The sequence below is a fragment of the Dermochelys coriacea genome, chromosome 9, assembly GCF_009764565.3.
Source record: "Dermochelys coriacea isolate rDerCor1 chromosome 9, rDerCor1.pri.v4, whole genome shotgun sequence".
Lineage (NCBI taxonomy): Eukaryota > Metazoa > Chordata > Testudines > Dermochelyidae > Dermochelys > Dermochelys coriacea.
In genome coordinates, this window is record NC_050076.1 from 3,365,085 (window position 1) to 3,382,606 (window position 17,522).

The following is a 17,522-nucleotide window of genomic DNA, read 5'->3' on the forward strand; positions in this document are numbered from 1 at the left end:
GCAATCAAAGGCAGTCGGATGTGACACTGGCCATTTCGCTCCCATGTGGATAGTCAGCTCTGAAACTGATGTGCCTTAACCAATCAGTCTGATGAGCCATTGGCTCAGGGAGCTTTGACTGTTGTAGGTCTGAGCACTGGGCTGAGAGCCAGGAGTTCTCGAGTCCTATTCCCAGCTCTGATGCAAACTCCCTTGGTAGGGTCAGACAAGTCACCCGTGTCTCACTTTTCCCATCTGTAAAAGGTAGTCCCACCTCTCTCACGTTCAAATCAGCAGGTCTCCAGCCTTAGCTACATACAGATCTTGCAACTGCTCCTCAAATACCCAACAGAAGCAGAGCTAGAAATGGCTATAGGAGGATTGGAATTGCCATACTGGACCAGAGCTGTGGTCCATCAATTCCACTATGCGGCTTGAACAGTGGCCACTGCCTGATGCTTCGGGGTAGGTGCAAGAAACTCTGAAATAGTCCCTCGTGGAGTAACCAGCCCAGAGAGGAAGTTTCTCCCTAACTCGTTAGTTACTGGTTGCCTTATGACTTGAAGCAAGAGGGTTTATACATCCAATCAAAACACATTTTTTTTTAAAATCCTCATATCAAATATGTCTGGAGATCTTCTCAATAACTATCTGAATGAATGATCCTTTTTTGAATCCTACACTAAGCTCTTGGTTCAGTATCTTCTTGTGGCAGTGAGTTTCACAGGTAAATTATGAATCGTGTAAACAACTATTTATTTTATTGGGTTTAAATTTGGTGCCTTTCCATTTCACTGAACCCCCCCTTATTTTGTGTTATAAGAATGGCTCATTAGGAGCACCCGATTCACTTTCTCTATCCACTTTGGGTTGTATGTACTTCCACCCAACGATATAGTATCTGAGCGCCTTCCACCAAACAAAAAAATATCAAGAGCAATACCAAAATCCCCGTCTGACCCGTCTCTCTTTTCAGGGTCAAAGCTCTGCTTTGGTAGCTAGTTGTATTTTTTCCTTTCTTTTCTTTCTTGGGGGGGGGGGGGGGGAAGAGGGGTGGAAGGGAAGGGGTTTGGGAATAGAAGGGGGAGAATTCCCATCCCTATAGCCTTCATCATTTTATAGCCATTTGTCATGCCCCCATCACTTTGGTTATGACCATGGCACCTCCCTCACTGGAGGTTTTTAAGAGCAGGTTAGACAAACTCCTGTCAGGGATGGTCTAGATAATATTTAGTTCTGCCTCAGTGCAGGGGACTGGACTAGATGAGCTACTGAGGTCCCTTCCAGTCCTACATTTCTACAATTGTATGCGGAAGGTGTGAGGTGCCTGTTCTGATGTTTGAAGGCAATCACATGCATAGTCCAGCCCTGAAAGCCAGAATATCCAAAGCAAGGAAGGTGAGGCTGAATTTTAAAGCTCCAGGCTTTCAGGATCCACAGCTAGGCTATAAAAATAAAACCCTTCTGCATGCCCACCCACGCGGCAGTGCAAAGCACCTTCCTCTTTACCCTCACTGTTTTTCCTCCCACTAGCATAGTTCTGGGTTGCGCCACTGTCAAATGTGAGTTGTTTATTAGCGCCAGAGTTTCCAAAGTCTGGTATGAACTTGCTTCAAACTGGGTGCTAATTACAGGGACTGTGGTACGTCAAGCACAGAAATGCATCAATGTAACGGCCAAGGGCTGGAGGGAAAGAAACTCGAGAGGGATCTTTATAAGAAAGGAACAGTGCCTGGTGGAGAGGTGTTGGAGCCAGCGCGGTCACTGCTTGTCCGCTGAGGTGCATTAAGACCGCAGAGTGTGCCACTTTCCTAACTGGTTTTCCTTCGTAATTATTGGGAGGGTGAGACTGTAGTGCCTGCAAAGCAACCGGCTGCTTGGGGGCCTCTTCTTTGGGGGACCCCATGTTCTGCAACTCCCAGGGCAGCCTGATTTGCAGCAGAGGGATCAGGGCTGGAAGATGAGGAGGAGGAGAAACTCAACACTAGATTCTGGCAGCAGGACTAGTGGGAGAAGACGCTGTCTTGGGGCACTGTAAAGTGAAGGCCAGAACGTGGTGCACCAAGGCTGACAGAAAAGCAGAGGCAATGAACTCATCTGTCACCAGCTAAACCATGCCTAGAGAGAGAGAAAGCTAAAGAAAAAGAACATGAGGAATACGTCACGAGGCCCCCCTGGAATCGAGAAGGGCTGAGAGTGAACATGGCCAGGCAGGCAGTCCTTATGGTGGGATCCAATACCCCCCATTTTGGAACTGTAGACAGAAGTCCCAACATCCCTGGCATTTGGGCCAAGGCTGCAGACAGCGAGAGGCCATTTTGGCCCTCTATCCCCTGGGTCTGAAGCCATGTTTCATGTGATTTGAAGACGGCTTCAGGTGAGTCTGCCTTGAACGCAGCTGCTCAGTGGCACCTGGGACACACAATGGTTCAGAGCCAGCAGAGACAAGGAAGGATTCCTCAGGAGCGAAGCACCAAAGTCCTACTCTCTCTCCATTCCACATCAGTGGGCAGATGCTGACACAGCACCGTAGACCAGTGTCTTCCTGTCCTCTTCTCTAAATACCCCGTCGTCGTTAGGAGACACCCCCCGCACCTGGAGTGAACCCGATGGGAGAGCTGAGGAGAGAATGCCAACTGTCTGCACAGTGCGTTAGTCCACACCAGCATGTCGTGCGCCAACTGGCCTGTGGACCCTGCTGGTGTGCAATAAAAGTTCCCTTGTGCAAGTGATCATAGGAACTACATTAGCACTATGCTAGTCTAAACTCCCCAGGTTTTCTCCATGCCCTAGACTGGAATTATGGAGCAGCTGGAGGATTTTAGAAATGCCAGTCAGGGAGAGGCAATATGGATTGGTGGCTGAAGCAGACACAGCAAGTCAGAGGACCTGGCTGCTACTGACTCACTGAGATACCAGGGAAAATCCCTTCTTCTCTCAGTCCCCATTTTGCAGATGAAGAAACTGAGGACAACACCTTCTTCCCAAAGGTGCTGTGAGGATTTTGAAGTGCCAGCAGGAAAGGCGCTACAAAAAATGCAAAGTATTGTGGTTATAAATACTGTTACTGTAAACACGCCAGATACACTTCTATTTCTGCTGTGGCATTGAAGGACTTACTGCTGGGATTTAAATTCAGACTTGGGATTTCCATTATTTCAGGGTTTAAATCAGTTTTTAACGGTAATCTGCATTGTAGGGCAGGTGGGGGCACCAAATGACATTTACAAAAACATCTTTTCGCCTGGCTGAGTTAACAACCCCATATCTATTGAGTACAGTAAGTCTATAAATAGATCAACTTAAGCATATTACCTATTAGACTGAGACAGTTCTGGACTTGTAAATCCATATAAGCTGGTTCTTAGAAAGTGGATTGTTGACCAGGTAGGCCAAGCGCTTCATTGCAAAACCCTGTGCGACAGACAGTGGCAATGCCCTTAGCACAGAGCCACTGCAATCTGCAGTCATAGGATGCTATCAGCGTGACAGGAGTTACCAGATATACTCAGTAAACAATACACCCTCGTGTACAGTACGAGCATAAATAGTCTGGCACGGCTCCAGGGACTTTATACACAAAGTCATAGTACAGGCTACAACACAACTACTAACGAAGGCCCCATCCTGCAAGCTGATCTCCAGGAATAGATCCTTTTTACTTAGGGACATAGGACACAGGATTTTAAAGGATTTCCTGGGTCACTGAGTCCAGTCCCCTGCTAAAACAGGCAGTGCCACCATATAATCCTGATCCAAAATGTCACTGGGGCTCTGCCTCGTTGGCCAGCTTTCACGATTGGGGCCCAAATCTGCACAGGCGAAAACTCCACTACATGGTCCATGTCTGTTCTTCCTTTGCACAAGGTGTTATGCAGTCCAATCACAGAGGGCCCAACTCTGACTCCTGGTGAGAAGCACCTTTCTCCATAAGAAGCCCCAGTAACCCCGAAGGGATTCCGGTGGAGCCAGAATCCAGAGTGTGCCATTCTGAACTCCGCCCAATCCATACTACGGGGCTGAGTACCAAAAATACACCAACATAAATACATGCAAGGGCACTGCGTATCCAGATCATCTAAATAGGATTCGGGTCTCTCTCCGTCCCTTTCCCTGGAAAAAAGGCAAGAAACCCAGGCTCAAGGATAGGAGTGATCTACAGCCACACGTACAGGCTAATCCAGTGTTTAGTTAATTTCACCTACGTTCAGATACCTCCCATGTGCCAGGGAGAGGCGTGGAGGGAAAACGACTGACTAGAAGAAGACTACAATAATACCACTACCATGTAGCTCTTATCGAGCACTTTTCATCCATAAGACTTCAATTTGCTGTACCAAGGAGGCCAGTACTATTATTCCACTTACGATCATTTCGTCAGATTGTTAATTGCTGCCCTGGCTATGCCCCAGAATGCATCTGCTGCATTTACCTCAGTTCTATTTGTGCAGCAGCTAGGAAGGATGTGGTCTCAGAGAGAGCAGAACACATTGCCCTGGCAAAGCCAAGGGAAGGCTCTGCAATGCCCCACCCACTGTCCAGCTAAGCAAGTTTACGGCACACACCCTTTGGTTTGTTAATATCACTTGCTTATTTCCTGAGGGCACGTTCTCACCCTCTTAGCTTTTAAGTGCTTGTCTGGTCAACTGTCGGTCACCTGCTTAGCGTCATTAGTGGGGATGATGCTTTGGAGTCCAAGAAGGCGACAAAATCATATTCCCAGCAAGCTGACCGTCTAATGAAAGGGAGAAATTTTGATCTTTGAAATTCTCCTAGAAACCATACAGTGGTCAATGCCCTCTGCTATGTAACAACTCCCCAAAGAGCAAGCGCCGCTTGCTATCACAGCCTCTCTTTAGAGTCTTAATTCCTATTTCTATTTCGGAGCGAGTTCGGAGCGAGACAGCACATCTGTTACTCTGCAGAGGAGAAGTTGGGCCTCAGAGAATCCTTTTACTAAATAAGGGTGATGCTTCCTGGTTGGTGATGCAGCTTTTCCCTCACTCTGTGGCTTCCCCGGATATATAGACTGGAAGTTGGGCTCAGCAAACCCTTCGGAGAACATGGACACTTACGGCCAGACTGCATTTTCTCATCCATTGGCTGCACTGGAAGCAGTGCATTGTCACACCACCCCAGGAGGCTCTCCTTACGGCACTGTGTGTCAGACAGGCACAGCATCGCCTAGAGTGCAAGGGGATTGACACGGCTCTCCACACCTTGAGCACAAGGACTGATTATGCCCCATTCTTGCACAGAGGCATAAGGGCTGCATGAATTCCCCTTGCATGGAATCTTCCAACTTGCACATCCACACGGAGCTGGGCATAATCCAACCCCCACAGGGCAAACACACTCTTCAGCATTGGTTTGACCAATGGCTGGAATATGCCTGCACCGCTTTAATAAAAATAGCCCCGCTTTCCCCACATCTTGAAGGGTTACCTCGTCTTTCTCCTCTTGTCTGCGCCGTTGCTCTGCTTCAATCACCAATTTCACCTGAATTTCCTGAGCTATCTCACAGTCCTGCCGTTCTCTGGAAGGCAGAAGGAGGAAGAGGTTACATGCGCCGAACAACATGGACATCAGCCAGACTGCAGAGACAGAGCACAACAGACTCCAGGACCAGCATTATTTATTCTTTGTATTACTGTAGCGACTGGGGCTCCTATCGTGCAAGGTGCTGTACAAACACAGAACAAAGATACAGGAAGTCGGCTCTTTGCGGCAGGGACTAAGTGCACAACAAAAGACAAGAGATGGAGACAGGCAGACAGACGGGGGAGTACCAGGAAACAAGGGACAGTATTGGTTGGCATGAGAGGCAGTGGTCCCAGCACACCAATGGTCCAACCATTGTCAAGTTTTTTTGCAGGCATCATGGTGAAGGAGAGTTTTGAGGGAGGAGGATGCTCTGTGGATGTTTTGTGGGGGGGGCTCCTCCCAAGCAGGAGGGGCAGCACAGAAAAAAGCATGAAGGCAGTTGAAAGTTTAACTGCTGGGCAGTAGAATCGGGGAGCACAGGGCAATCAGAGAAGAGCATCGACAGCTTGACAGCGAAAGAGAGAGGATAGGCAGGGCAGGGATAGGCTGTGGAGGGGTGACAGAGTGAAAGCTGCAGGTTAGGAAAACTATCTTTGCAGCAGCAGCATTCTGAATGGATGCAAGCGGGACTAGACTGCATTCATCCAGGCCAGAGAAAAGGACGTTGCAGTAGCAGAGGTGCGAGATGATGAGAGCCTGGACAAGAGTTTTAGCTGAACGGATGGCTAGAAAAGGTCACATCTTAGAGACGTTTTTGCCAATTCTTTCTCTGTGATTTGGATAGCGCGTGGACGCGAGGACCTAGAGAGATCAGAGTCGAAGAGGACATTGTGGTGCTGGGCTGAGTGACAAATGGGGTGGTAGTGCTTGCCACAGTGACTGAGAAAGGAGGCACAACAGAAAGGGTTTGGCAGAGGGGCAATGAGATTGGGGCTGTGTTTTAGCCATGTTCAACTTGAGCTGGCAGCTAGACATCCCCCAAAAGAAGTCAGAGAGACAGGCTGAGATTTCAATTTGGACTGAAGGAGACAAGTCTGCAGTAGACAGGTAGATCTGCAAGTTATCAGCCCAGAGATGGCAGTTGAATTTGTGTTTACAGATGAGGTTATCCAGAGATATGGTGTAGAGGAAGAAGAGAAGGAGACGAAGGACAGAACCTACGTCCCTCAGAAAAGGGACCTCTCTTAAACCTCTCTTCGATTTTCCATTGTTACTGAGGTTTGCATCTCTTTGCATTTCACTCAGCTCAGGCACTGACACTAGCCTGATACGATACACTTGTGTGTCTGGTCACCTTCACTTTCCAGTTCTCCTGCACTAGCAACATTTGAATTCACAACTGAGTGGGTGTGAAACTTTCCTTCTGGAGCCCTCAAATGCAGATGAACTCACCCGGCTCCAAGCATGGATCACGTTTAGTCTTGGGCAAACCTGATCTAAGCAGGGATTTACAGTCTCAAGTGAATCCCATGCAAACCTGCTGCCCAACAGGCTACAGCGGGGGGGGGGGGGGTGTCTGTCTCTCTCTAACATTCTGGGTTCTTTAGGACCAGAAACTCAGCGAAACCTCAGAGGACATGGCACGGATCCAGGAAGAGTAAACCTGAGAGGTACCAAATACGTGCAATCCCCCTTGATGTCTGCAAGCAGAGCTGAGGGGCTCCATTCACCAATGCCAGACAGTCTGCTCAATGTGAAAAACACCACTTCCAGCAGTTGGCTAAGAGACATAGCTAATCATTTCCCCGAGCATGGGAGCCAAAGTCACTTCCTCTCTACTCACAGCACTTCCTAGCTTGCTTGGCTGTGTGGGAATGGGGAAAAAAAAAAATTACACAAAAGCAAAAGCGTTTTCTTGCTCCTGATGAGTCTCTTGGAATGCAATATATTAAGCTGTTTTTTAACCACTGAATTGCACCAATGGGTTATACTTTCTCTTTCATTGTTTGGCTGGTAATAACTGGGAACTTGGTTTAATCACTTGACAGAGTGTAGTGAAGATCTTTCCATTTTAATTTAAGTGAACTTCAGCCCCTACAAGTCAAATGGAAGGAGCAGGTGCCAGCACCTCCGGAAATCAACTGTCCTTCATCCCCAGATAGCCAGAACCTACTAGGCTTTGTTCTGACAAATGCTTCATAGGTTTATGCTCCATTTTCACTGCATTACTTTTAGAAATCTGTTTCATGAAAATACTTCTGTTCATATGAGCATTGGCAAATAATTGGAGTGGGGTAGAGTGGCACAAAGAGAAAGGGTAGGGAAAGAGATACATTAAATTTAAAATGGTCCCTTTAATAGATGCTTTGTGGAATTTGGAGCAATGCCGTGAAAAGCAAAATTACATACCAGCTCAGGTTGTGTGTGCATGTATGTATATATATACACACACAATAATAACCTATGAGCTTTGGTGCTATTAGGACAGGCAGAATGTGCAGGTTATTCAACCACATTTAGGAAGAGCACTTAGAACTAATGTAAAAGATGACCTGATACCTCATTAAAAACTTGAAACAAAAACAAAAACAAAAAAAAAATCTGTTTCCAAGTGTTTCTGTCCTTGCATTTATCTTCCCCAGTGCTTCCTAACTTTGGAAATCTAGGATTTAAAAAAGCATCAGAAAACTAGCAGAAAAAAAAAAAAAAAAAGCACAGCAGCAGCTCGGAGGGCAGCGACCCTGTGAAACAAGCGCTTGTGTGACTCCATTCCCACTCACATGTCTTTGTAGCGCTTCTGGATTTGGGCTCGTGCTTTCAGATCCTCCTCTTCCTGCAGCTGCTTGGCCACTTGCAGGTCATGTTTAACCAGGCGGTTGCGCTGAACATTTGTTGCCAAGTGATGTTCAACTGGAAAGAAATGGAAGAGGAACGTCAGAATCAACATAGGTACGTAAATGGGCAGGCAGGCTTCAAAGAGGGTGCACTTTGCATCAGGGAAATGCCAGGCAGCACCTGAAATGACGGGAGGGGTTCTCCAGTGGGCATAGGTAATCCACCTCCTCGAGAGGTTGTAGTTAGATCAACAGAGGAATTCCATCCGTCTATAACGAGGGTTTGGTCGGCTTAACTATGTCGCTCAAGGGTGTGGGTTGCCTTAACTTTTTAGAGCAGACCCGACCTAAGTAAAGGGAAGCAGGTTTTGAACTGGGACAGTCTCAGTTAGTTACAGTGCCTTTTTACCATATTGAAGGGGCTACTTATGTCCATTCCAAAATGAGATCTGCTCATCTTAGGGTTCGCCATAGAGCTCAACTCAATCCTTATTAGATCAACCTCTTCATTTTCACTACATAAGAAACTGTAAATAGCAATAAAGTGATTGGATCGCTAAAGTCATTCCTGCCCCAAAGTCAGAGCTGAAACAAGCGACTAAGTCAAAAATTATGACCGAGATTTTCAGGACCCAACCTGAGACATCTTAAAGAGGCCTGATTTTCAAAGGACAAGCGCTCAACACTTTTGAAAAATCAGACTCCTTTAAGGTGCCTCAGGCTGGGCACCTAAAACCTGAGGCTTCTGAAATCATTAGGCACTTTTGAAAATCTGGGCCAATATTTTAAAAACAAAAACACACCACCGGTGTAAAGTTTTACCAAAACCACCTCAAAGAGATTTAGGCCCAAAGAGATCATTTCACCCACCACTCAAATGCAACAATCGCTGGGGTGTAGCACAGCTGGGGTGTTTAACAGTGTGCAGCAACTGTTAAAGGTAGGAAGAATAATCTGAACAATTAAATTGGGAAGAAAAATCTGATTCCAATTAAAAGCAAAGGTTTTGTTAGCAACACTGACATCGTAAGGGGACAGAACATCCAACAGCAAAACATTTAAATCCCATATAGAAAACCCACCGTTGCTCCAGCGACAATTCTGACTTCTTTGCTTCCCTGTCTCTGCACTTTGGACCCTGCTGGGACAGACTCGACACAAACCGAGCGCAAGGGACAGACACCAGACACTTACTCTCCTGCTCCTGCAGGCTGTGCGCGAGGGTGTGATCCTCCAGCACGGCGAAGTCTCGGCACACTGTGTGGGGGGAGGAGAGGGGCAGAGGGTCAATGCCAGGAACGCAAAGGGTCCTGGAGTATGGGGAAGACAAACGGTTGCAAATAAATTGGACACAATCTCCCTCCCTCCCCACCCCGCCTTCTGCTGGGCTCTGGGGTGAGCTTTTTCCTTTCCCACTCAGTGAGTAGTTTTAGCATGCACTTCCTTCTCTTGTCCTCACCTTCAGCCCCTAGCCATTCCACACTGCCTGCATCTCTGCTCATGTTTCTTATGACGTCCTGCCCTGCCCATGCTTTCAACACAGCCGGTTCCAAGCATTCGAGAACCATGAGACAGATGAAAAAAAAAGTGAGATTCATCATGCTCTTTGTATTGGTCCTCTGGCTTTTGCACCTTTCGGGGGTCACGTGCAAACTTGTTCTTCTGCAACCATGTGCTAAATAAAAGCTGAGTGTTGTGTTCACCTAATTTCAGCGTCCAAAGGTTTAAGACAATGAACACGCGAGACTCACCATACAATCACGAGAGGGTTTTGCCTTGATTCTCATGATAATTAGTGTTTTCTTTAAAGCCCCAGCTCTTGGAGTCAAATGGATAGGTGGTGATTTCAGCCTTATTTCTTACAGAAACAAGGGCTAGAAAAAAAAGCTTCAGAATATGACCCCCGTGAACCCTAAAGGCTCAAAAAGCAGAAGGCAAATAAACACCAAATCTATTATTTTTACACAATCTTGTGATTTTTAAAGCCAATCTCATGATTTTTGTCAGCCTGACTTATGGTTTCTGAACATTTGGGGTTAGCAATATGGACTTGATTTAGTTGGGGTTGGTCCTGCTTTGAGCAGGGGGTTGGACTAGATGACCTCCTGAGGTCCCTTTCAACCCTGATCTTCTATGATTCTCTAACTCAGGACCCTCCCTGCTTTGCCACCCTGGGCACCCTGAACTGGGGAGTCAGACTAAGCTGAGTAGGGTGGGACTTCATAGAATCATAGAATCATAGAATATCAGGGTTGGAAGGGACCCCAGAAGGTCATCTAGTCCAACCCCCTGCTCAAAGCAGGACCAAGTCCCAGTTAAATCATCCCAGCTAGGGCTTTGTCAAGCCTGACCTTAAAAACCTCTAAGGAAGGAGATTCTACCACCTCCCTAGGTAACGCATTCCAGTGTTTCACCACCCTCTTAGTGAAAAAGTTTTTCCTAATATCCAATCTAAACCTCCCCCATTGCAACTTGAGACCATTACTCCTCGTTCTGTCATCTGCTACCATTGAGAACAGTCTAGAGCCATCCTCTTTGAAACCCCCTTTCAGGTAGTTGAAAGCAGCTATCAAATCCCCCCTCATTCTTCTCTTCTGCAGACTAAACAATCCCAGCTCCCTCAGCCTCTCCTCATAAGTCATGTGCTCTAGACCCCTAATCAGGTCTAACTTGATCCAGGGTAAGAATTTTTTCTCAGTTCCCCCCAACCCAAGTCCTTGGGACTTTTTTTGTTTTTTTGGGGATAGCGTCAAATGATTTGATTTGAAAACTAGAATGAAAATACAAGTACATTTTAGTTTTTGTTTAAGCCTCTCTTACGGAGGTTGCATTTCAGCTCTCCTGTGTGTGGCATGTGCATGATTGCCTTTCAAATGTACAAGGCGTTAGGTCAGGCTAGTGTCCATCGGTGGTGACTCCTTGGAACTGACTGGGTGGGGTCCAACCATGTGGCACTAAAGGATTATTTTCACTCAGTGCCCCAGAGGAGGGCAGTAATAATAAACAGTCCTCTCCAAGTCAGCAAGAATATGCTCTTCATGCACACTCAGTGTCAGTAGACCTTTCCCATTGTAGCACCCAGCTGATCCCTCTGCCCATGAGCAAGAATCTCCATAATTGGAGTATCTAATCCCCTTTGCACAATCATTTCCATTGCACAGACATCTCAGACCACACGTGCACCTACATGATATGGCGGATTTATACTGAAAGGGTTGGAGCCAGGCATGGCCGGCCTTAGGGGTGGGCCACCTGGGTAACTGCCCAGGGCACCGGTAATCTAGGGGGGTGTGGTGCGGCAGCGCAGAGGTGCACTCTGCCAGTGTAGAATCAGAAACTGCTCCCGCCTGGCAGGACAGCAGCCAGATATCTCCCTGCTCCCTCCCAGCTGAGGAACATGGGGGGCGGGGGAGGGGGGCGCGGCAAGCAGTGACGCACACATACTGCTCACCCCCCCACCCCAAAGTTTCTCCATGCCCCCCTAGGGGCGCAGGGGTTAGGGATGAAGAGTTGGGGACGCAGGGAACTGAGGGAGCACACAGGGGCTAGGAGCGCCAAAATACAAGTTCACCCAGGGTGCCATTTTCCCCAAGGCTGGCCCTGGAGCCAGGGGTACCGAAGAAGGTGCAGAGCTGAGAGCAGACGAAGGATGTGAAGGGAGCAGCGAGGCTGGCGTCAGGAGAAAGCAAAAAACTCACCGGGGACTCAGCCCCAGGGCTAGTCAAAAGCTGTCCATCAAAACAGTCTTTCAACGGAAAACTGGGTTTTCAATAAAAAAAGATTTTCCACGGTAACCTTTTAGTTTTCACCCAAAACTGTGAGGACGTTTGTTGGTTTGCTTACAAAAAGTCAACATTTTCTGTGGAAAAAATTGACAGATAACATTGGGGAGGGGGGGAAGTGCGAGAGTGTGGGGGAGCTTTTTAAGATTTCAGCAGTAAAAAAAAAATAACCCATTTTCCAACCAGCTGTACTCAGCACCTTGAAGGATCAGGCCTACTACAAGTGTGGGCTCCCATGGAAAACAACAGCAAAACTTTCAGTAAGTGCAGGATCAGGTCCTTAGCATAAGAATAAGAGAGCTATCAGTATAAATTCTAAAAAAAGAAATTGAGAATGGCCTGGAGACAAATTAGACAGGAAGAGGTTCACTCCTGCCTCCCTCTCTGGCTCCAGTCTGGGAGGAACATGTTTTGCATGTCACAGATCTGGAAATGCCTGACACTTTCACACTTCCAATTTCAAAGGGATGCTATTTCCACACCATGGGAAAACGCTAGGGTTTATTTTTAACTTGTTATGATAGCCAGCGGAGTAGTAACACACACTCTTTCTCTCATACACAAACACACACACACACTTCAGTCTCTCCATGGTATGTACGTGCCACCATCTGTATGAACTGAAAATAAACTGGTATCAGAGTAGCAGCCGTGTTAGTCTGTATCCGCAAAAAGAAAAGGAGTACTTGTGGCACCTTAGAGACTAAAATTTATTTGAGCATAAGCTTTCGTGAGCTACAGCTCACTTCATCGGATGGATTAAGTGGAAAATGCATCCAATGAAGTAAGCTGTAGCTCATGAAAGCTTATGCTCAAATAAATTTGTTAGTCTCTAAGGTGCCACAAGTACTCCTTTTCTTTTTGAAAATAAACTATGACTTGTGCCCACGACCATGCAAAACATGGGCCCAATCCTGCAGGTCTTCCATGCACTGGGTATCTATCCAGTTTAGAGGGAGTTGCACACAGGACAGCTTGCAAAATCAAGGAGAGAGAATTATAATACTTTGATTTTTCTGACAGGCCAATATGATGGACAGTAAGACACAAAAGAGGAATCTCTTATATTTATACAGTGCTACCATTCCAAGGAATCATAACTATAGCTGGGTAAAAAAATTTCAGTGAATAGTAAATTTTCCATAAGATGCATTTTTCAGGGCATTGAAACTATGCAGAATTCTATCCAAATTTATGAGAAAGTTTCAGATGAAAAAAAGAACAAAAAAAATATTAAAATGGTTTGTTTCAGCCACCTAGATATGAAAAGTTTTGATTTTCATTTTGAAACTAAGGGTATTTTGCATCCTTTAAATTGAGCTAAAAAAGAAAATGTAAAAATGGGGGGGGGAAGCGCGTTGTTTTGGGTTGAACAAAACATTTTGTTAGACTCAAAAGGGTGAGTTAGCCCCCCCTCACCCCCCCGAAAAAAAAACAGTTTTGGTTTTAACCGAATTATTTTTCATTTCATCCTCTGAACTGAAAAAAGTCAATTATTTACACAACAATAATCACAGCAATCTTTCTGAACTTATATGTATGAACCACTTCGCCCGACACTGAAATGCTGTCACTTCCCGGGTAGAAGTGGCCACTGCTTCACAGAGCATAGCAACAGTTCAGAATAGTTTTGAAGAGGAAGTGGTACACACCTAATACCACAAGGGGACAGGAATAGCATGGCTGGATGTCTCATCTGTAAAACAAATCCAACCAGGGGAGCTAGAACTAGGGGTGCTTCCACACCCCTGGCTTGAAGTAGTAATAACAAACATCAAATATAGAGTGAGCTTTGGATCAGGCCCTGAATAAGAGTGAGTCAGATGGAGAAGAAGACAAGGGTTACAGCAGTAAGACCCCACTGTGACTCACTTTCAACGTATACCACTCTGGATGATTCTCTTATGGTTTTTTCTATAGCAGTAACAAAAATTAAGGAAGATGATACAAACCACTGACTAATGTTAACTGCTCATAGGAAACAAGTCATGTATAAACAAACAAAATCTTTCTCTAGCTTCCCATTTGGCCAGCTGACTGCAAAAAACACAGTACAATCTCTACTGGCAACGGATGCATAGGGGAGGCCCAGGACTGGAATAGCAGGGGCTGTGTGTGAGAGGAGGAAGCGAACCCTGCACAAATCTGTCAACTCAGCCCCTCATTTTCATATGCACTAAATATACACTAAATTCACACAAATCTTTGCAAAGCAGCAATCCTGCTCTGCACTTACTGCAGCAGTGAACCATCTATCAGAGGATTTCCAAGCACTTCACAAACCGGAGAGAAATAAGCCACATAACTCTAGCCTATCTATTACACAATTGGGTAAATCGAGAGACAGAACAATTAAACAGGCCCAAGTCTTTAGTCCTATTCTCTATAGATCCTTATACCACACTCATCACCGTAAGCAGTGTTGCCAGCTCTCATGATAATTAGTGTTTTCCTTAAAGCCTCCGCTCCTGGAGCCAAGTGGATACGTGATGATTTCAGCCTTGTTTCTAGGAAAAGTAAGTTTCTAGCCCTTGTGGCTGTGGAGAAAGCTTCAAAATGTGACCCCAGTGCACCCTAAAGGATCAAAAAGCAGAAGGCAAATAACAAGAACATCAAATCTATTATTATTACATACTGTAATCTCACGATTTGAGGTGAGCCTGACTCCTGATTTTTGAACATTTGGGGCTGGCAACACTGCTGTAGTATTGGAGTGTTTTCCTTTGTTGCTGGGGAAATGCACTGCAGCTCTCTGTGTCTCTTGGAGTACCTCCGAAGTGTTAGGAAGTGGTCACCAAGCACAGCTTTACGCAGTAAGCCAGGCATCCCAGGAGGAGAGCGACAGAGGCTAGCCTTGTATTTGCTCAAGCAAGCATTTGGACTCATGCTTGCAGTGCTGAAGAATCCACTTGGCCATAGATGCAACGCACTCATCTGCTCTTCTAAATCCGCTCTCTGACCGCTCAAGTACAGCTCTCCCTCCGGGCTGCTAAAGCTGCCTGAGGAAGCCTTTTGCCATCATCAGACACCAGCCTGGGATGGAGGCCGCTGTAACTCAGCTGTGTGCTTTATGGCCAAGGTCCCATTGTTCTGAGAACGACATGGATAGTAAGACAGAAGGGCAAGTACTACCGATGGGCCAGACATCAAATAGCTGCGACTCTCGCTGATGCTAGGAATAATTGCAGGTGCACAGCACCCGTCAGGATTTGGCCCTGTGGTACTGGAAAGAAGTCAATATGAGAGAAACGGCCAACAAGCTCAAGAAAACCTGCACAGCCTTTGCTATGGGCACGCGTCATGTTTTGGGGGCAAATACAAGTGACTAGTTCCCTGTACCGTTCTCAGTCCACGCCTGGCCCTTTGAAATTAAGCTCCCCAACCTCAGCCTGCACAACTAAATCTATATGCAATACCCTCTGGTTACATGTGATTTGCTGGGCACAGAGTTCTAGCTAAGAGACGGCGTGGCCCAAAGAGTAATGGAGAAGCTCACGCTTCCATCTCCGCAAACAAACCTAAACCAAAGAAATTCCATGTCCTTCAGTTACATGCATTAAGAAAGAAAACAGATTAAAGCACATTCCACATCACGAATTAACTGGACTTCACCTCTGTAGGCCCACACTGGGGGCTATCAGACAGTTGTAGAAGCAGCAGGGACCCAAACAGAGATGCTCTAGCGGACAAGTTTGCGTTATGCTTTGTCGGACAACAGGTTTACTCTCCTCCAAGTAAGCCGGCCTTGACACAGCAGGGGGCTAGGCCATGCTAAACCCTTCCCACCCAGCTGGGAGGGGCAGAGCTGTCAGTCTAGGAATCCCAGATGCTCTCTCTAGCTCCCACAGCTGCAGGAAGTGCCTTCATGGAGAAACCTCCAGAGATGCGGCTGTAACAGGCAGCCAGATGCCACCTCCACAAAGGACAAAGCAAAGCAATGGCATTCAGGATGAATCCGCCCTGCTGCAGGGGTCACACAATGGACTGATCACCACCTAGGCCCCATGTACAGGTCTGCTGTAGCGGGGTGAATGAAACCCAAAATGCTGAGACCCTCATGAAACTGCACAGCATTGCACAGCGCCTGTGGTTTTTTACAGCGTCCCTGGGGTCATCGCTGAGATCTCAACCTGCCAAAGGGCAGAGACAAACCAAAGGCATGAAACACATACTAATTTAAACAACACTTCAGCTTTATTAGCTTTCCTTATTACCTCATCATCTTAAGTCAGCATTTCCAATGCTAGTTCGCAGCAGAGAAAGTGAGATAACCAAAAAGTCAGCAGGGGGCACAGGCAAATTTAGGTATACCAATTATTTATTTATAGAAACACAACAAAGAAAGAGCAAAAGTAAAGTGCAGGGGAGAGCACCGTGTGTATTTGTCCCCTCTGTACCATGCTGCATCAAATGGCAGCTGCCTTAACAGGTCCAATACACTGACAACAAGAGCAACTCCCTGTGTTGTTACATAGAGTTTCACATGCCACATAAATGCCATGAAATCTCAAACCCTACACCTACGTCTATCTGATCGAGTCCAGTAGCTTACGTGGCCTTTCTGCTGTGTTCCCGGTTAATGCCTACAGCCAAGGGATTGATCAGCCTTCACCCCAGACATTTCTTCTTGTATTTAGCAAAATCTAGCTCTCTTTTTCCTACCATTTTCCATCAGCTGTTTCATTCACAAAACAAACTCTGTTTATAAAACAGGGGAGCTGCTAGCAAGTCAGAGTCACGCTTGGTGGGGAACATCTGCATTTCTAGAATCTCAAAGCCTGAGCAGGGGGTAGAGAAGGGACAAGACAAAACAGATTAGTCAGCTAAAAAAACCCCAGAACTGTCAAATTGTTGACAAGTTAGGCTGAGAGCGGCAGATGCATTCAGCTCCAGCCCAACGGATTTGGAAAGATGCTGAGTTATTAAAAAATGCTCCTGAAAGTCTCTTTTCCAATTTGGGTAACTTCTCTGAAGGCTGCAAATTACTTCCTTGAATCACGGAGGTAAATGTGACTCAGACGACACCGGATCAGAGATAACCAAGAAAGTGCCAGATGGCAGTTTCCAGAGGAAACATTCACCCCCAAACAATGAGTGAAACTGCTCTGCAAGGCACTTGCACTGATCTCACATCCTCCCTCCCTCCCTCCCCTGTTGGAAAGATAAGATCCTAGAGCTGGCACGCTAATGCATGGTACAAACAAGCACCTCTTCATGTTGCCCATAACAACCCTAGAATGCTTGAACTTGGGTTCTACAGATGACGTTAAGACCTTTTTTTGTTTCACACAGTCCATGCAGGGGCGTGAAATCAGGAAACTGCTGCAGAGAGGAATTCGGCTTTGGCAGGAGCCAGGTAAAGTGTGGAAAACAGGATTGGGCGGCTTAAGCGGGTGACATCAGTCCTTGGAGCCTTTTGATTCTAAGCCACAGTCTCGAATGC

At 46.5% G+C, this 17,522-nt stretch overlaps 1 protein-coding gene across 2 annotated transcripts in view; it reads right to left on the reverse strand.

The window, feature by feature from the left end:
• Positions 1–17,522, reverse strand: part of CCDC50 (coiled-coil domain containing 50) — a 53,759-nt gene that overhangs the window by 20,165 nt on the left and 16,072 nt on the right. Inside the window, exons 1-4 of one of the 2 annotated variants that reach the window (XM_043493112.1) lie at positions 9,757–9,814; positions 9,492–9,554; positions 8,244–8,373; positions 5,425–5,515 (exon numbers count right to left, since the gene is read on the reverse strand). In XM_043493112.1, coding sequence (XP_043349047.1) covers positions 5,425–5,515; positions 8,244–8,373; positions 9,492–9,554; positions 9,757–9,799 — 327 coding nt within the window. In that variant the 5' untranslated portion in view covers positions 9,800–9,814. Of the gene's footprint in view, positions 1–5,424; positions 5,516–8,243; positions 8,374–9,491; positions 9,555–9,756; positions 9,815–17,522 lie in introns of those variants that run through there. The other variant, XM_038416449.2, reaches the window with a different exon arrangement.